The sequence below is a fragment of the Pyxicephalus adspersus genome, chromosome 6 (assembly GCF_032062135.1).
Source record: "Pyxicephalus adspersus chromosome 6, UCB_Pads_2.0, whole genome shotgun sequence".
Classification (NCBI taxonomy): domain Eukaryota; kingdom Metazoa; phylum Chordata; class Amphibia; order Anura; family Pyxicephalidae; genus Pyxicephalus; species Pyxicephalus adspersus.
In genome coordinates this window covers 94,124,495-94,145,726 of record NC_092863.1, presented here as the reverse complement: position 1 = coordinate 94,145,726, position 21,232 = coordinate 94,124,495, and the positions used below count along the sequence as shown (strand labels likewise).

General features: G+C 37.6%; 1 protein-coding gene across 1 annotated transcript in view; it reads left to right on the top strand.

The window, feature by feature from the left end:
* Nucleotides 1-21,232, top strand: part of TTC33 (tetratricopeptide repeat domain 33) — a 156,300-nt gene that overhangs the window by 110,421 nt on the left and 24,647 nt on the right. The window contains exon 4 of the mRNA XM_072416635.1: nt 12,956-13,087. Within this exon, the coding sequence (XP_072272736.1) occupies nt 12,956-13,087 (132 nt within the window). The remainder of the gene's footprint in view (nt 1-12,955; nt 13,088-21,232) is intronic.

The window sequence follows — 21,232 nt, the reverse complement described above, 5'->3', positions numbered from 1 at the left end:
CTGGCATCTTACCTGGTCCCGCTGATCGTCCACGTCCGTCTTCGTCCAGCGCCGGATGATCTCTGAAGCGAGAAGCCGTCTGACGGAGAAAAAAAAACGGAAGGCTTCTGCGTGCGTGATGACGTCGGCGCGTGTGCGGGAAATTCAAATAGAAATTCATTCATTTTGTATTGGATTCAATACAAACTCCTGTATTCAATCCAATACAAAATAATTCAAATAAATACAAAGTTTTTAATTGGTAAATTCAAGCTGTCATTTTGTATTGGATTGAATACAAACTCCAGTATCCAATCCAATACAAAAAAAATTAAAAAAAGTAAATAACTTGCAAATTCTTATTTTGGATTGGATACAAACTTGCGTATCCAATCCAATACAAAAAATAAAAAAAAAGTAAATAACTTGGAAATTCAAATTTATATTTTGTATTTGATTGGATACAAACTTGCGTATCCAATCCAATACAAAAAATAAAAAAAAAGTAAATAACTTGGAAATTCAAATTTATATTTTGTATTTGATTGGATACAAACTTGCGTATCCAATCCAATACAAAATAATATGAAATTAATACAAAGTACATAACTGGTAAATTCAAACGCTCATTTTGTATTGGATTGAATACAAACTCCGGTATCCAATCCAATACAAAAAAATAAAACAAAAGTAAATACATTTTTTATATTCATATTATCTACTAGAACCCCTGTTCGGACATATTTCTGTAAGTTACAGGTCTACAATTTAAAAAAAAAATTTCATGAAAAACAGTGGATCACTTTTGGTACAGAAATCTAGACCTCAGTGTAACGCTCAGGTGGTTAATAATTAAGGCCCACAGTTGGTGATCCAGCTACCAGTGCCCGGTGCTGGTTTTCCAGCTACAAACTTACATAGTTACATAGTAGGTTAGGTTGAAAAAAGACATAAGTCCATCAAGTTCAACCACTAGGGATATAAACATATCCCAGATATAAAACCCTATATTAAATAGTTGGCCCAGAGGAAGGCAAAAAAACACCCTGGTACAATTTGCTTCAACAGGGGAAAAAAAATTCCTTCCTGATTCCATAAGGCTATCAGATGTTCCTGGGATCAACAGTCACTGTTATTTTTACTTTAAAGCCTGAATACCCAGTTATATTCTATGCTTCTAGAAAAACATCCAGACCTTTAGAAGTCTTTGCCACTAGCCATAGATTTTCCATTTGTCAGTCCAGCCGCTGCATGTGCTTGTACTAGCATTGTCTTTGAAATTGTTCTTGCTTGTGCTTCACTACTGGATGACCCATCCTCTTTTTGTGAAAGCTGGAAGACCGTAGTGTGTTCTAAGAACTTACTTTCTGCAAACCTGTTACAAGCAGAACTTTTTTTGCACGCTTGGCCTGCTTTAGTTCTGTTGGACTCACTGCAGCTTCTTTTGCACATTATAAGTAAGCAACTCATTATAAAAGAGGAGTCTGTACAACTGTGCAAGACTAAAGGAAAGGCTGAAAGCTTCAGCACTAACTGCCCCCCACCCCCTCACACTATTGATATGTAATTTAAGTTATAGGATTTTCTGGGAATCCTTTTGAGCAACTTTATTCTTCTTGGTGCCATCTGAACTCAACTAAGGCATGCCTTGTAATTAGACTTAACAAGTGGTGAATAAAATGCGTAGTCATTTATGAGATTTTTGTGTAGCACTTTCTGAAATGCTTTGGCTTCCATTTTCAACACCCATACTGCAATGTAATAAGTTTTTCACAACTTTCCCCCTATATGATTACATTTCCATTATACCCTTTTAAAGGGAGTACAAATGATTTGTCCAAGACTGCTAAAGCCATGGAAAAGTACAAGCGCTCGCCTTCATGTTGATCTCTACAAATTAATTTTAGCACCTGGAAATAAAGTGGAGATATTAGCTGCAGCCGTGCAGACCACTTGGAAGGAAGTAATGAGGCTTTACATTTCATCATGGTGATGAATTAATGAATGTACGCTAGTGACCTTTTTTAAAAGGGCAATTATAGGTCTACAAAGCAAATAATAATACGACTTACAACACGTTTTTATATTAATAGGTTGAATATTTGAATTAAAAAGTATTATTGGATTTAAAGAAGAGCTCTGTGTCATTTACAAAGCAAGATACAAGACATCTGGGTCAATCAGTATTTTTTTTTTGTTAATGCATAGCGGTTGTAATTCTCAAATACAACCACATAATATTGGATCAATGTTTTTCAAGCTTTTTAACATAAAGGAACCATTGAAATAACTTTCAGGTCTTGGGGAACCCCTTCTATAATTACTGTATACACAGCTCACAGTAAATTAGTGAATCCCTCTGACATTGCTGGCCAGTGGGCTGCCATCTCTTGTATATAATGCTGAGTGACAGCACAGGCATGGTGCACCTTTCTCGCTGTCAGGAAGCTAGAATCCAACATTGATGTGCAGCTGACGCTGGTGCAAATGCATGTTGACAGAAAGTAAACCAAAAAAAAAAAGCCGGAGATCCACAGCTAATTAGCAAATGGAATGTCTAACAGTCCTGGCCGGGACACTATCTGAATGGAGTTTGCAGGTTCTCCCCGTGTTTTTGTGGGTTTCCCATGGGTACTATGGTTTCCTCCCACATTCCAAAAACATGCAGTTAGTTTAAAAAAACTGTCCTTAGACTGTGCTAATGACATATGAATATAGTAGTGACATTAGATTGTAAGCCCCTTTGAGGGACAGCTAGTGACATGACTAATGTAAAGCGCTGCATAATATGTTGGTGCAATATAAATACAATGTAATAATATTACCAGTTAGAGTTTAGAGCCACCTTTCTTAGAATTAGTCATGAATTATTTCTGAATGTGATATTCATGAGGAATATGTAATATTGTATGCAAACATTCAACTGTTATCATAGATAATACGACGTATTGATGCCATAAAGCATCTAAATATAATGGGCCATTGGTTTTATTCCAAAGGCTGCATAAAAAATTTACAGCTGCCAAAAAATTGAGAATTAAGTTAGCAAATGGAAGGTGGCAATACAGAGTGTATCCATGTATACAGAATGTCAGTTCCATTAAACATTTCACTATGTGTACTGTTCTAGGGCATTCATTTTATAAGAACAAGTCAGAAAATTGCTAAAATTGATTTGAGATGTGTAACAGAATAAGTCCATTATTAAAATAATACTTGATGAAACAGACTAGCACTGTAAGAATCAGTACTGATGAGACATTCTGTTTGTGCTCTGGTATTAATTTTCAATAGATCTGTAATATTAAAGGTCCCAGTTAAAAAAAAAAGAGTAAACATTTTTTGAAATCACACTTTGAATATTAGATTTTCACCAACAGCATTGGAAAAGCTTTGGTCCTCATCCAAAGGGATCAGGATTGTGTGACTCTTTTCTGCTTACAAAATGGCTTTTTAATATTTCCCAATACTTTTCCAAATTGTGTTCAGTCCCTGGTGTCTAGTGGGATTTTTCCTGTCCATTGTTTTTATATTATATAAAAATGCCAAAAGATGAGAACCCGTGACTAAAGTCGGTGAGTGTTGAACGTTTGAGATAATCGGCAACTATGCATAGGACCGTGTCATTAGTTCATCCCCTGAAGCATCAGTTTGGCTGTCAGCTCTTCCAGGTCAACTACTTTCCCCCTCGACTTTTGGGGGGTCATTGATAATGTGACTCACATTGTCCCCAGCATCGAGGTCTGTTCCCAGCAGTGCCTGCAATAGAACCAGGCTCTATACTGCTTGGTATGTGTGCTGTATAATACAATAATAATATAAGCAATAAACAAAAAGCCACCAGGAACAGGAAAGATAATGTAAAACTATTTCATGGCACTTGGTATGGGTTTATGGATACTTTGTATGTCTCTCCTGTGAAAAATCCTTACCCCTGTTGGCTTTTTAAACCTCATTCCACATTAAACAAAAATAGATCCAATTTGCCTAATTATAGCAAATTAAAAGGAATGTTGGTGTCCTTAGGATCCTTTGCTATATTGTGTACGTATGCTCAACATGTATGCACAAAGAATATGTTTTATTCTTTACTTGGTCTTCTCAAGGGTTTGGAGTCTTCTTATTTTAGCTTCACCTGGATGGTATTATTCATGCAAACTGGGGCTACAGATGCACATTGGCAGCTCATTGTGCAAATACACAAATACAGGGGCAGCCTAATTTGTATTTAATTGGGTCTCTAATCTGCTAAATAAATGTCACTCAGAGTGACATTATTATAAATCAATACATTTAAAATAGGAGTTTAGTTCCACAGGCTCAGCTGGAATTGGCAGTGGTAAACTATTCATAAGTCACAGAACACCAAGAACAGGGACAGTCCAAACAGCTTTGCCCTGCAGTTGGTATTATTATTATTATTACACAGTATTTATATAGCGCCATCATATTACACAGTGCTGTACAAAGTCCATAGTCGTGTCACTAACTGTCCCTCAAGGGGGCTCACAATCTAATGTCCCTACCATAGTCATATGCCATATATGTAGTCTAAGGTCAATTGTGGGGAAGCCAATTAACCTAACTGCATGTTTTTGGGATGTGGGAGGAAAGCGGAGTACCCGGAGGAAACCCAAGCAGACACAGGGAGAACCTGCAAACTCCATGCAGATGGTGTCCTTGCTGGGATTCGAACCTAGGACCCAGCGCTGCAAAGGCCAGAGTGCTGAGCCAAGGCAGATGCAAAGATTTTAATGCAAAATACAGCAAATAGAGCAAATGAAAGAGATATTTTTCCTGACTAACAGGGTGAAGCTATGTTTGTAAGACAAAATAACATATTTTTATAGTGACCCGATCTGTCTTAGTAGTGGTGAACTTCAGGCAGGTAAAAGGCTGATAGATGTTTTTTTTAGTTAACCATTTATTTACTGATGCTGTCACTCACACGGGAATGTATTCCAAGAAAATGGAAGTGTTTTAATAATTTACTTAAAAAAAACTGTCAGCTCAAAGTCCTAAAATACATTCGTGGAATATCTAACATTAAAGTGTAATTTGTGTTCACTTTTGACCATCTTGACCCATATATTGATCTAGTGTAATGATTTGTATTAGAGGTGTTTTACAAGTGTGCTACAGGTGCTAAAACAACTGTGAAATACAAATTATATATTTGGGAGGCTTACAGATTTACTTCATTAGGAGCAATGAAGAACTGTAAATTGGTGCACCAGTCCAAGATCTTCTGAACAAAAAAAACCTTAGAAGTTTTTGTTGAGGTTCATCGCCTAAATTATTTATTGAAAACTAATGGTTTATATCATACTATTTATCTTTTTCTTTCTTTTTTTTTTTTTTTTTTTTTTTTTTTTTTTTTTTTTTTTATTGTATCTAATTTGGATGCCCCAACTCCTACTGGGGGGTGAATGGGAACAGGTACTATACCTAAAACAGAACTAAAGTTGGTTATACTCACTTCCACTCCAGTATTGTAACATTTGCATGCAGATCCTTATCAATTATTCTTCTTGGTTTTGCATCTTTGACTATTTAAATTGTCCATCCATCCATTTTTCAGCCAGGCTCTGAAGGGCATGCCGCAACAAAACCTCCTTAAAATGCTGGCAAATTATGAGTATGTCTCTTCTGTAACTTAAAAAAAAAACTGCAAGGAATTTTTCCTCCCTTTCTGTTCCAGGAATATTTACTGTGTGTTACTGTCATTTATTCATATGGATGAACCTAATTCTGTATGCACCTAGATGTTCATATTGCAACTAAGCATTGTGTAGCTCTCCAAGAGTTTCTGGACAATTTCTGTGTAATTATTTGCTCATGTATTTGCAGAAAAAGCCCTTGACAATGGCTTTGAATGATAACCAAGCATTATTTTCGACTTCTGACGTTGTCCAGATGAAATGTTCATCTTTGATGCCAAAATGAGGTACTTGATACAGTCTCGTTCAGTTGGCAAAGCTTTAACCAACTGCTTCATCAGACCCAGTTTCATGCGAAGAAGCGGGAATATTATATTCTAAAAAACCTGGTTTTTGGGCCGATCTTAGAGGCCAATTCCTTTCCACCCAATGCCTCTCACACACTCTGCTGTCCCACATGCACAGATAACAGGGATTCTTGGTGTATCCACCTTTCTGACCAAGAAGGAAGTATACCATTTTAAGGTCAACACAAATGACCCAATTGTGTTGGTGATATTACAACAATTCAATGACTCTCTTTATGTCTGCAAATACTTCGCAAAGAGAAAATGAATGACCAATTGGGATTGACCAAATATATTGCCAATGTGAAGGAGGACACCTTTTAAGCTCTGCTTTGAGCTATCGATGAATAGTCGCCATTCTGTTGAGTTAAAGATTGGAATTCCCAATTCCTCCATTACACCAGGTATGTTATGGCAAAAGCCACTGTCAGTTCTAAAGTACTGCAGAAATGTAATTTCTCTGGTTGGAAAGTACGATACCTTCGATCCTTTTTTAAGTAAGTTTTTCTCAGACAGTCTTGATGCTAGGAGTTCTGAAACCTTCTTGGATAGTCCCAAATCACGTGCCAAATCACTCAACTCATGCTGATCAAATCCCTTACGAACAGAGTCCTCTTCAGTTTCAAACTCTTCATCATTGTTGTCACCTAGTTCATCACCATAATCATGTTCAGCGTATAGCCAATGGTAGACTAGGATACTCTATGTTACATTTATTTTCTTGTTATATCCTGAAGTTTTCACTATACAAAAGTAAGTCACTGAAATGATCTCCTAGGTTCTATTGAGGTTTCTTGAGTAATGAGCAAATTTGTGTCTCTCAGGACAGTTTACCTGTCATTATTTACCATTTTTGTGACAAGGACAACATTCTTCACAATGGCCAGCAATGTAAGAAGCATTCTTTCTACTGACTACCACACCACTGTGTGCTGTGTATATAGTAATTATAGAAGGGGTTCTCTATGGGCCTCAAGTTATTTCAAGGGTTCCCCCATATTAAAAAGGACAAGGAACTTTTTTTTTTATCAGTCCAGTACTTGTTCAGAAACACCAAGACCTGGGGAGGGAGGATCATTTGAACTCTTGGCTTTTTATGATACAAGAGACTGAAAAAAATTAAATATGATCTTTATACATGTGTTCTGTATACATGTGATCTGTATACATTTTTTGCACGCTCAGTTCCCTAAAAAGCCATATTTTTGCTTCCAACTTTTTGTCAGTACCTAAAGTAGAATTAAAGTTTTTTGGTGGCCTAAGATCTGACTCCAGGAAGAATGTTGGGTGAAGATGTCAGTGCCCATGCCAGAGTAGGGACAAGTGAGTGCAGGTAAAAAAAGGTTATCAGGGTGGTAAGGTTGCCTGTCCCTGCAATAAACAATCCTGCCTGGTCACAATTATGTTAGTTTTTGGGGTTCTGCTTTTAGACCAGATTGAGAAATTCTTTTACTTTATGAAATCCGGCTCCCCACAACCTTTTTCTACATCTCAAGGTTTTCTAAGTGTCACCCCATGACAGAGATTTTGTCCTTTCTTTTTGCCCCTGGGACTGAATACAAGAAATCTAAAGAGTAAATGTGCATGATGATACTTGAGTTTGACCTGCGTGTTTTGGAGCCTTGCTTGGAACCTAAAATATATTCTGTCAATAATTGAACTTTTGCCACTCCAGTGAATTAACCTTGCCCTGGCAGGTGTTTTTCAGTACAGAAGAGTGCTCTCATTTGCTATGGATAAAATTGTGTGCAGTGGAAGTGATTTGATTTATTATAATACTAATCCGGAAGACCTTAGCGTTGTTATTTGTTGTGTTATTGCATGAGACATCGACTCTCGCCTTTCAAAATTTCAAAATCTCATAATCCGCCACCGTGATTGATTTTCATATGGATTTTGCCAGTTATTATTGCTATGCTCCATTCCACTTTCAAATCTGTTCCCCTTTGTTTCTCATGTTGTCTTAAAAGGCTGTTGACATGTTGAACATAATATAATTCATTTAAGGTGCTTTTGTGTTGCATTATTGTTCACCTGCAGCCCCTTTTTTTTCTTCCGCTTCGAAAACCAGATGCGACCACTTCATCTTCACCTTATTTTTTCCTCGCCTTTGCAACAAATAAGCAGAAGAAATATTTTGTTGTTTTGGTACATGGCCCTCGGCTGCTCTCTGCTTTGAGTAACTACTTTAATCAAGAGCACACCTTGAATTTGGAGCAGCGCCTCTTCAGCGTGAGTTTTACTTTGTGTTCGTGGGTCAGGGATGATGAGGTGCTAATAACAAGGTTCATGAACTGACCTTAAAGTAAACCTGTGCCCAAACTTTGGCATATTAAAGCAGAATTACAGTCTGTTGTACAATAAAGACAAGTTTCCCAATTCCTTATCGCCCATAGAGTTACCCTACCTGCCAAAAGTAATGTTATCTGTGAAAAAAACACCTGCACATTTTCCCAATGTCCCAGATTTTCACAGTATAGTAGTGCTGATAGCAGTCATTATTCATGATTATGTCGAATCCTGTTGGGAGATAAAACAGTTCATGCAAAAGAAGCAGCATTTTGCTTCAATTTACCCTCAGTTCTTTTAAAACTGACCACATTTTACTAGCCAGGAAGTAAAGATAAGAATGCAACAAGGGCACAAACTGAAATAATTCTGACTGAGGTTATAGCCCTTCACAACTCTACTCAGTAAAAGCCCTTTTATTCCTGTTTGTGTTGCTGTTGGAGTTAAGCTACATACACACTTCCAATTATTATCGTTGGAAAACGAACGACGAACGTTCATGCACGATATATATGAACGATCGTATAGCACCGATCCTGCACATAGAGTAACGACACGATCGTTCATAGATATTGTACACACAATAGATACGATCGTTTGAGCGATAGAGGAACTATGTGCACGACAGGAAAGTGAACGGACGTTCGTTCATCACGCATGCTCTGAACATGGACGATCAACGAACGACCGTACACACGAACGATGTTCAACGATCGTCGTCCAATCCGATCCGTCGGTCCGGTCGTTCGTTTCCAGCGACTTTCCTCGTTCGTCGGCGTCGTTGGTTACTTTTTTACCAACGATTTTTTGCCCAATCGATCGTTCGTCGTTCGATTGGAACGATAAAAATTGGAAGTGTGTACGCACCTTTACCCTTTCCTTCTGAAAGGTAAAGTGGTCAGTTGTACAGAAAGTGAGAGGTTCAAGCAGTAGTACAAGGTTGACAGAAGTTAAAATGCTTGTCCAAACTTTCGAAAACTCAATTTTATTTTATATGGTATATAGTTTTCAATAGTAAAAAGATGTAAAACAAGCCATCATTGATCTCTGTAGTTATAGGAACTATGGAATAGTTAATCAAACTTCCCAGCAAAAACATGGCTTTATCTGCCACAAGCCGAAAAAGATCAAATGGTTAGATTTAGTATTTAGTAATTTTGTGTCCCTGTTAATTGCATAACATTATTCCAATGTGCTATTAGAGCCATATGTAAAAAAAATCATTTTACCTGCAATTAATAGGATAACTTTCTTAAATGCTCACCAGTGCTTTGTGGTTAATATGTATATTATAACATTATATTAAAGTGTTTATCAACTAGAGTTCTTCCAGAGGTTGCTAGGTAGGGTTCCTTAAGCAATTTTGGCTAGTTGTAAGGGTAACATTCTTCCCACTGATCAGCACACTAATGCACAATCAGCTGTGGATATATTATTTATAGCAGGAGTTCCCCTAAGAGATACAAGTATTTCAAGGGGATCCCCCATGTTAAAAGGTTGCGAAAGGCTGCTTTATTACATAATGAAAATATATAGAAAAATTACAGTTAAAAACAACTGAAATATAAACAATTGCCTTCCTTTGCCACTTTAAAAACTGCTTTGACTATATGAAACAATCCTTATTAAACCTAGAATTATTTATGTAAGGGTTTAAGAAGCTTTAAAATAAGTATAAATCCTTCTTGTTTAAATTTGAGCTCCGACGGGCTAAGGCCTCACACTTCTTGCAGAGTGAGTGAAGAACTTGTGTGTGGGCGATAACTACTATAACTAATTATTCCCATATGGACAAGTGCGCATTTATGTCCAATGGTTGCTAGCAAACATCATAACCACAAAAATGACTATGACTTCTACCCTGAAAATAGAGCATGTGATAATACCTAGGCTTGTTTAATCCAGTAATTCATATTCAGGCATTATTAATCAAAGCCGGGCCAATGTATAAATTTGAAATTCATGGGTTCCCACCACTATGGTTGGATTGTTTATTTTTTTTTGTGTAACTCTATTCCTAATGCACAACTTTGGCAAGAAGAAAATGTTTCCTATGCCATCAGCACCTATCTAAAACCCATGAACATTTGTCTGACACATTGCTCTCCATGGTACTTGTTCCAGTAGTGGAGACCAGTAATTGGAAGCGGGTACTCTGTGCTCTTTGTTGCACAGCCAGCCAGTAAATTTGAAGTTCATGGGTTCCCACCACTATGGTTGGATTGTGTTGTTGTTACAACACTTTGCACCTTAGCCTGACACCGCTGCCTGAAGACACCATGACAGTCTAAGAAACCCATTAATGAACTCTTTGGACATCCTATGAGCTATGTCCATATTACCAGGTTGGGATGTGGGCTCTGCAGACTGCACACCTTCTGGCTACAGACCAGAACAAAAAAGTGGGACCTGGCCTGTCTAAGTAATTTGGGCTGTTGGGTAGATTTTTTTAAATTACGAATGGCCATGGAATGATAAAAGATGGTGGTTTTCCCCAGAGTTCAGATTATTAATATTAATATTAAACAAAGTTCATTATTTGCAGAAGAAACTCCTTCAAACATCAGCATCCAATCAGATTCGCCTAGTCATTGTCCCTTACTACTTGCTGGGGGAAAATACCCAAAGGACTTGCAGGCTGTCTAATGCTACCATACTGAAAATACCAGTAATAGTGAAGGTATGTCAGAAATTGATGGCTCAGATTTAAGGATGTAGAGTTTAAATATTTATATACCTAGATCAACAATACCGGCAGCAGAGAATTCTCGGCTTGCAAATTTCCTATAAGAACAGGTGTTCTTCTGTGAAAACTTATAGTTAATGGACCTGATTTTTTAAAGTTCTTCAAGACTGGACATGGGAGAACTTGGATGATCCAACAAACCTGGAAAATTAATTTTCTATTAGTTGTCAAATATTTTCAATCCTGGACCAGATCTATTACAGATTAGCGGAATCACCTAGGTTTCCCTCTGATAGTCTATCTTCTCCAGTTTTGATAAATCCGTCCCAATGTCCAGTATGTTTTTACACAATGGCCAAAAAGCCTAACTAATCGCACAAGATAGAGTCCCTGGTGGGATCTAAGCATAGGAGCACAACACATGAAAGGCCACAATACTAACATCTAAAACCACCCTCATGGATAACAACTTTTTTGTTTGTTTTTTTCCACACAAAATAATGAATGATCTCCTAAAATAGCAACAACTGAGGGATTGCTTTGTTACATAAATAATGAAAGCAATCTATGTGAAGCCATCACATTTTTCTTTCCTCAGGATCAGGTTGTAACTCTGCATGCATGACAGATGTTCTCAAACCCTTTGCCAGTCTGTTAAAATGATCACCAGTCCTTATAAGTACCAGTATGACTTCAATAGCTTGGTTCCAATTTACACAGTCATAGCTAGAAAAGGAATAGATGGTGGTTATCATAATTTGATATAATAATGTCTAAAAGTAAATCACAAATTCAGGTGGGACTGTAATGTTGTTTTTGTGAAGTCAAAACACAGAAGAGATGTAATTACTGACAAATGTTATTCATGTGTCATTGACACAAGAAGTACAATATTTCACTTTAGCTTCAGATTTGGGATCTCGTTCTGTACTCCCTTGCAGTATGGATACCCCTAGGTAAGAACCCTTGTCCTATGGGCTCCAGAGTCAAATAAAAACCCTACAGCATTTTACTTATTGGTAATACTAATTAGGGGCCTTACCGAGCTAATTTCTTATAAAAAGCCCCCGATCCATTCACAAATCAAGCCCAGTGAGTCCCGCACTGTCTTGACTTCCCTCTTCTTTCTGGTGCTCATTGTTCCATGCAGTGCCATCATCTTTTTTTTCGGGTTCTTCCTTACATTACCCACCTCTCACACTGTGCAGGGGCTAGATTGGGTGGCATTTCCACCAAAGATCCTCTTCCCAAGATCAGGCATTTGCAGAATGAGCAACCCACACGCTTTTGGGATATGTGGTGCTAGTGTGGGTTTCAGTCTTTACCACTGCAGAAGTAAAGTTGGAAGGGGAGGGGAGCTCCCCAAAAAAAGTTTTTTAAAAGATAAGGACATGAAAAAAATAGGACATGATAGCATATGTTTTATGAGAATTAGTGTTTAAAGGTGGAGTATCAAGGGGTGCTTTAGCAAGCCTTAAAGGTATCTTCATTGGGTCCCCCATCCTTTAGTCTTTACACAAATGGTGGTTGGTGGTAAGATACTGGCTTAGTTTGCCTGGGGTGCCTACGTGTATATACAAACTCAGGTAAGTCAGGTACACAGATATTGGTATAGATAAATGGCTTAATCCTGAACACATCATGTCACAAACTTTTTCAATGTTACTATCCCAAAATTCTTTCATTCTTAGTGAGAGACATGTCATAAGATGACCTTGGATCATTACCCCTCAAATTTTAAAAAGCCCTTAGTTATGTGTCGTAAAAAACTATCCAGAGGCTGCACATCCGTGACTTTTTAGAAACTAATTTAATGTACTGTTCCTACGAATTCCCTGAAGTTCAGTAACATAGCATAGGGTGTGTGACTCATCTACATAGGCGAACCACAACTTTGTGCATTTCTTAAATGGAAAATCATGCAAGCAGGATCTTCTCCTCTAAGAGGTTCATGGCCTCACCATCACGTTTTATGTGTTTTATTTTTCTTGCAGTCTCTTCTGTGTCTTCATGAAATCTTCCCAGCAGTACAAGCTGCTGAGACAGCAGTGAAGAGGAACCCACACTTTGTTGAGGCCTGGCAGACTCTGGGCCGAGCACAGCTGGGACTGGGGGAAATAGCCCTGGTGAGTAAACAGATTAGAGGAAAAAAAATCATGTTGTTAATAACACGGAAAGAACAGTGTTCTTACTGAATGTAATGAGAACACTTACAAGGCAACTTTTGTAAAGCCAACCTCGCTTAAAGAGACATGTCATCTCCTTAACAAAGTTTAAATAAAAACAGCTTGATAAAATACATTATTATTATTTACTGACACATCTGTTGCATCCATCCTTCATTCTCCTGCAGAATCTTTAGAATCTCATACTTCAAAGTATGTAGAATGTCTGCTTCTCTCCATTCCCCATTGAAACATTGACTCCTAGGCCACTAGTGCATTACTTAAGACCTGCTGGAGAGTAATATAGGGAGGAGGTATTTACTCTCTCCTTACTTTTAATGTCCCAGAAATCCTGTAAATCAACAGAACCAGAGGTAAGGGGAGATTTAAACCAACGGGGTACACATGTAACCTTTGTATTATATGTGAGCCCTTCTCAATTATATACAAAATGTTGGAGAAAAGGTTTGGCAAAGGTTTTGGACAACCATTAGCTCTGCTAAATAACATATATTGCAATAATTGAAGCCAAGAGCTTCTTTAAAGCTCCTACAGGTTGATTGTCCTTAAGATAGTGTGCCTGACCTCCAATAGAATGGTAAATTTAGGCCAGGAGACCAGAGTAGGGGGTAGGTGGTCAGGTGACTTCAGTACTCTTGCCCTTTTAGAGGGTTTGTCCCTATTGTAGAACCAAATGGCTCTTTCCTTTTTTATTTATTCTATTTTATGATCTGATATTTAAACAGTAAATAAAATTAGTGGTGAAGCATTAGTTGGTTTAACCAATGTTTTTTTGTGTGTTCTTCATGACCTGCATACCTCAAGGGTGTGTTGTTTGCCTATCCTGTATACTTTATGAATAGATTTTACCTTCCTACTCATCTCATAAATTTTGAGGAAGGGCCTTTGAAAGAGTCTAGGGTTGGAATGTGATGTGCAACTTTCTGTGTCCCATAGCAGCTGTATAGCCCTCATTCACCAACAGAAGTCATTGCAAATGGTCTCCAGGCTTGTAGAAAGCATTGATGTATACACTCCAGTATTCTCCACAGAGATCTTTTGAAGCTGTAAGGGAAGAAGCTGTAGGCGGTTGGAGGCCCTTGTATTGTGACCTAACTTTTCAGTAACCAACTAAAAACAGCCGGGTGGTTACTGAAAAGTAGTACTAGTGGAGTGTCCTGCTAAAAGAGGCCGAGGAGAATACTGCACTCTATCCGTATTCTCCAGTGCTTCATTAAGGTCTAAAAAGCGATAATGGCTTGTAATGAAACTAATGCAATATGTTCTTTTTCCATGACTGAGAGACAACATTATAGCAGATGTATTAGAAGAGTGTATTAGCCAACCACAGATCAATATAATGAGCTTAATTTCGTGTTAAAGCTTTATCTAGTAAAGGAGATCATGGCTGCATTAGAGTGAAATCACTTTGTAAGACTACAAGATTATACACATTACCATTAATAGTAAACTCTCATTTATTAGGAATGTAACACAGCCGTTTATAGCTGCCATAAATAGAAAATAAATGTTTTTTTTATTTAATGCAGCTGTAAAATAAATTTGATTGTGTTGACTTTATTTTAATAACACACAGAACTGTTTGTTCTTTACTGCTTTGTTACTTCACGGCCATTTGTACGAGAATTTAATGTATAGTTAAGCAGAAATCCAATTTCCGAGTGTTGGATATCAATTTTCACCTGCGGGTGTAATTGTCTGCACGACCTCGGTATATATGGCGATTACTCCGGTAATGATGTTCGTATTAAATGTTATTTAAATGTCAACTGCAGGAATCCAAAGTGAAACGTGCTGTTTTATTCTGTTGGTTTGTAGTTATACATTATTCACTTCCAGGGCAAAAAAAGATACAGACGCTAATGTTTCTAATATTCAATTGGAATACCTTTAGCTTTGATTACAGCATGCATTTGCCATGGTATCACTTCATTAGGCATATACAATGTCACAAAATCAATTTACATCCAAAGTTGCATTCATTTTTCACCAAGATTTTGTATTGATGATGGGAGAATTAGGTCTTGTCCAGCAAAGCCCAAGGATTCTCAATGGGCATAAGGTCTGGATTCTGTGTGACCAATCTGGCATTGTAATCAGGCAATGTGGCTGACTTATCAGGGAAGAAAAAGTCCATTGATGGAAAAACCTGATCATTCAGTATGTTCAAGGAATCCCCCAGTATATTATTATCACAGCAAAGTTTGAAAGCTAACTGCAGTCAAAATATAAGTAGGGGGTCATACCTCCTACAAGTCCCTAATAGCTCCAACCCACCGATGTCTGGGTACAGGTTTAAGGTTGGAGCTCCTCTCTGCTCCCTAACCACAGAGCCCCCACAAAAGATCAATAACTGCACACCACACATTAACCCAACATCCTTAAAAAGGATATTATTCCAGATGTACAGAACAAAGCTCCACTTGGATACTCCCTTTATTACTCTTTTCTCTTTTTTCATGTATGCCTAATGGCTGATTGATTAAATTCACATATTATATGAACCATGTCATTAATAAAGATTGCATTTATTTTAACATTTCATTAAACTATGTGTGTTATAAACCTGTGTATGTAAAAAATCCAACAACCTTCTGTAGTGTACTAGCCTTTGGCTAGAACGCACATCGATGTGGGGATTATGAGTGCATAGGTGATTGAATTTGCAAATGATTTTTAGTACACTAAAACAGCCAAGTAGATTTTGCATATACAAAACTTTACAACACCATTTGCTTGTGAGTATAATTTATTTTTAGAGAGTTTTACTGCAATGATATGCTATCAGTCCTATTACTGTCTGTTATAATATATCCAATCTAAGTGAAGGGCAGCAAGGCTGTACACTGGACCAATATTCAACCAGTTATTGAATAATTCCCGATAATATCCAAAAGGTTTCCTTTTAACAGGGGCCATGAAGGTCTTAATGTTACTTCCGCCACCCTATTTCAAGCATAGAGAATAAGATGTGTTGGGTCATTGCTGATCAGTGCTACAGCCTGGGACTCAAGTGTCAATGCTTGGCATGATAGGAACATGTATCAATAATGTGAAGACCATCTGAATGTGTCTAGCTTGTCTTATATTGGAAAGATTCCAAGATTTATGTGTTAATCTTATCAGCTGTGCAGCAGATTCTGACACAACGCACTTTGGCTTAAGTAGTCACTGTTCTTTCCAAGTGTGTGGGCAGTGGGCATTGCGGTCTCTGTTCCCACACCACTGTGAGCATTGTCTTACGTTACCCTCTCCTTTGTGATACTTACTGCTTCCCAGCTGTCATTGAGTAAACAGAAATACTTGTCAGGCTGCAAGCCAGAGGAAAGAAGAGAAGTCATGGTGCCTAACTTAGTAAATATTATGTACAGAAGGCAGACTGGCGGCAAGGAAAGTCCGGTGCTAATGAGAAGAAAAATTGGTTGTGAATGGCATGTAAACCTCAGCATTAGGGTTTCCGTGCTGTTGGCATTTATTACAGTATATAACCCCAAGAATAAAAATGTTATATATTGCAGCTTACCTCACTAGGGTGACAATGCTTATTGACAGAATACCTCCCCTTGCCTCCATTACAAACAGGGAAGTGTTCTGTAGTCCTCAGAAAGACATGCAAGCAATGTAACTAATTAGAGCAACTTTCTTCAACATTTTTTCATGAGGAAACCTTTGCTAGGACTTTTAGGTCTTAGTTTGGTGGTCAATAGGAAAAAATGTCTTTTAGATTGCTGGTTCGTGGAAAGAATGTCACCTTTACCGATAGCCAGAAGGATCATCTGTGTCAGTGGTAACTGACCTGGGAGGCACAAATTGCTCAAGGAATCCCTAGAAACCTCTGGAGTAGCCCTGGTTGAGAAACACAAGAAATTATCTTATCACAAGATTCCTGGCATTTTCCACAGGGATTTTTTTTTGCAATTATTAAGCAGATATAACAAACTGGCATATTGACAGACCAAAAGGGAGAGTGTTTACATAACACTAACTGCACCATAGGCGCCTGTACAGTTTGATTAACCTGGATACACATGAAAGAGAAAAGCAATTCTTGAGTGCATTTGCAGGACATTGCTAAGTATATTTACAGCCAAAACATTTTCTTAGATAGAGTTAGGAAATGTTAAAACTCTGTAATATTTGTAGTACTATCCATATCCCATTGGGGATATTTCTTCTTTGCTTTCAAAGAAAACACAACAGAAAGTGAGGTTAGCTGTCACTAAAACAGTGATCTCTCTCGTATCTTGTTTAGATGAAAATGGTAAAATTTTGGAGTTGTGAACTTTTTCTGTTCTCATGACAAAGGTTGGTATTACAAATAGAGAGTAGGAATCTTCCCTCACAAACACAGCAATTAAATACTTACTGGGGTTCTAACCGTTACCCTAAAAGGTCCAGCAACCAGGAAAAGGTGGCACATAAAAATAGCTTGGAGTTATAGGGTGAGGTCATAGAACATAAAGAAACAAATTAATTGTAAAGATAAAAGCTCATTGTTACAATGAACATATCTCCTGCCAAATGAAGACTATGCTTCTGACGCATTTTGCCCTTGACTGGACTAAGTCATAAAGGTATGCTGCTTTTTAATCTTTGGAATTAAGTGGTGAATGAGTTGGAATGATATTGAAAGTAGGATGTATCTTATATATGGGCCAGGTTCGATGCCTATTCTGTATTGTAGAGTCGCGGATGTGCATATACCCCATAAATGGATTGTTTGTTGTTTTCTCTGAGTTGCTGCATCTGATTGTAGACATACGAATGCCTGGAACACTGCTACACCTAGGTTTTATAATATGCAATATGTTCTGTGTTTGCGTGAGTTTCCTCCAGTCACTTTTCTCCCAAATCCTAAAAAGATGCAGTCAGATTGGCTTACCCTCAAAATTGCTCCTAGTCTGTGTTAATGACATATGACTTTGGTAGGACATGAGATTGTGAGCCCCTTTGAGAGACGGCTAGTGACATGACTATGGACTTTCTGTGTAATATGTTGTCAGTATAGAAATACAAGGTGGTAATAATAAATTGGTTTCTGCTGGATGATTTTATTGACCGAACATCTCTAATATCAGTCAAGCTGCCTGGATGCTGGTGTTGAGGCATTTAGGTTCTTGTCAACCATTCTGACGTTTTAGTTTCACATCAATAAACAAAATTGCTCCCAATTACACAGGTAAGGATCTCTCTGCTGGCTGACAGGTTGCCAATAATTCATTCAATGTATTAGAGTTGAATTAAAAAACAAATATCAGGAGAACTTTTTTATACCCATCAACCCCAGCCCAGCTATTTCATTACAGCAGCAGATTGTTGTGTTATACATGAAATGTTTTATCACAGAGTTATATTTGTTTTGGACAAACCTACACCTTGCATCTATAGATCAAGCACACTGTTAAAGAGCTTCCCCTGGTTACATAAAATCTTTAGTACTTGGTTATCGATTAATCTAGTATTGAGTTCATGCACTTTGAGAATTACATGTGTTCTGAGACTATTTATATTCAGTTTGTCAATATATGCCAAGCATGTGCAAAGCACCATGGCGTGGCTGTAGTTTTTTATTTGTTGACCGACAGCTATGGATCTCCCAGAGCAATTTGGAAATGTCCTAGTCCGCATTGCACCTGCCGCCACCTTATTCTTCCTGCTGTGGTTTCCATATGTTAATAGTTATCACAGGGTGTTCTTGTTATTGTGTGTGAAATTCCTCCACCTACTAGATTGTAAGCTCTTCGGGGCAGGGTCCTCCCCTCCTGTATCACTGTCTGTATTAGTCTGTCATTTGCAACCCCTATTTAATGTACAGAGCTGTGTAATATGTTGGCGCTATATAAATCCTGTTTATTAATAATAATAATAATAATAATATTAATAAAGGGTTCTTTGTCATATATATCTTATAGGAAATGACTTGATAAAGGTGTACTTTGGTCCAGACTTAGTGTTTTACCATGGTACCGTAGTCTTCACCCAATACTGGCTGACTATATGTATATTGCTTGGAGCCCTAAGGCCGTATATAAGGTAAGTATACTAAATTGCTACTATTCCCATGTAATATATAAATCTGGAATCAGTTTGGCTAAGTCATTGGTTAACTTTCTTTTCTATTTTGACATTTCAAGCAGCAAGATCTCCCAAGCTGTTGGCCTTCCTTGGAGTCACATTTTTTGGTACACCAGGGGTGTTTGCTCTCCTCCTGTTGCAATAATAATAATAATATGTAAAATCAGATAGAGTGACGTTCCTATAACTAGCAAATAGGGCCCCATTTATGCCATGCACTGTTGCAGTTTGAATAATTGATCATCATATGAAAAAATAGGTCCTCTTGAATATTTTCAGCCTAATACAAAGCAGTGAGCATATTCTCCAGTGTGTTTGCAGGGTGCTATAATTCAGGTGCAAGTACAAGAAATGTTTTTAAGCTGGGTGGGAAAAGGCTGCAGGCAAGTGGTGGTCCATTTATTGCGAACCAACTTCTCAGTAACCGCACAAAAACAGCCGGATGTTACTGAAAAGTGCTGGGTGGTGCACCCAACTAAATGAGACTGGGTAGATAACTGAGGTGTATTGCAGTGCACTGTAGATGAGCAATGGGGTGTAATAACTGTATGACATTACACTATCTACAGCAACTATTCTTAACCTTTTTACTATTGAGGAACTCTTGAAGCAATTTTCATGTCTCAAGTCTTTCTTTTTGCATATACCTGGAAACAATGTCTCCTACAGCAAAATGATTCCGTTACAGACACCTGCAAAGGTTATTGACCTTTTCTTCTGGCTTTTCCAAATGGTCATGGACTCAGAACTAAGCAGGCACCATCAGATGGGAAGTCAGTCAATCCCTCAAGTCAGTTGCCAAATAGCCACCAATGATATTTTTGGCTATTTTGGGTGATATTGTTCCCAACTGCCAGCAATGTAAGAGGTATTCTTCCCATGGATCACCATGCTAATATACTGTGAGCTGTGGATGTAGTAATTCTTGTCAGAGGTTGAAACCTGAAAGGTGTTTCATAGGTTCCCCTGTGTTAACAAAGTTGAGAAAGACTGATTTAGTACCTCATTCTTATTCTTAGGTTCCACTTTTGATAAGATAAGGGGCAGCAGCTGTGTGATATATATATTTTTTAATTGAAATACCTTTGGTTAGCAATAAGAGAAATAGGCACAGTAATATCTTTTTCATGATCCTGCCTGGGAATCAATCACATAACGTTCTAGTGATTATATTTCATAGAAAGGTGATTGTGATATTTATGTGACTTTATGTTTAATATAATATCAGATATTATAACATTTACCTACACATCTTTAAAATTACATTCCCGCTGCAAAAACAAGAAAGTATTGGCTTTTTTTCTTAATTAAAAATCACATTGTGAATGTAAAGCATCCTTCTGATCATTTTATTAACTTTTAAACTAGCAGATATTTTTCACATCACGTATTAGTGATATGCAGCTCTTTCATATATTCTGCACAATGCACATTTTAAAATGATATGGGGTCAATTAAACTGTCTCATAAAATCCAGAATCCGACTGCTATCAGAGTTTAATCCCAGGAAAGTGATATGTGATGCAGTAAAATCAGGAACGTTGGAAATGAAGAGGATGTCATTGTGGTCTTTTTCTAAATTGCTAAGCTTTAAAGTGCTGTAGCATAGTACAACAATCTTTATTTTTGCTTTGTGAAAGTGAAGGAGCAGAGGATAACAACATTTGTATGAAGAAGTAGCATTGCAATCGTTGTCAAATGCTAGTGAACTTTTGGGACTCAAGGGGTTCAGTTCTTGACATCTTCACTATGTCCAAGGTTGATGGTCCAACCCAAGTGATTTTCCATTAGAGAGGAAAAAGATATTGTGGGGCAGATAATGGTCATATTACAGTAAATGCTGTTAAAGGAAACCTATATTTAGGAGATACAGAGGCTTGTTCTCTTCTAGTTCCAAGCAGTTAGAATGTTAGCATTGGCAGGCATGTTCATGCAGTGGCTTCAAGTCTTTGAGTTGCTGTCTTAAAACTAATGTGTTGAATATAAGTTCTGACTTCTTTGCATTGTGTG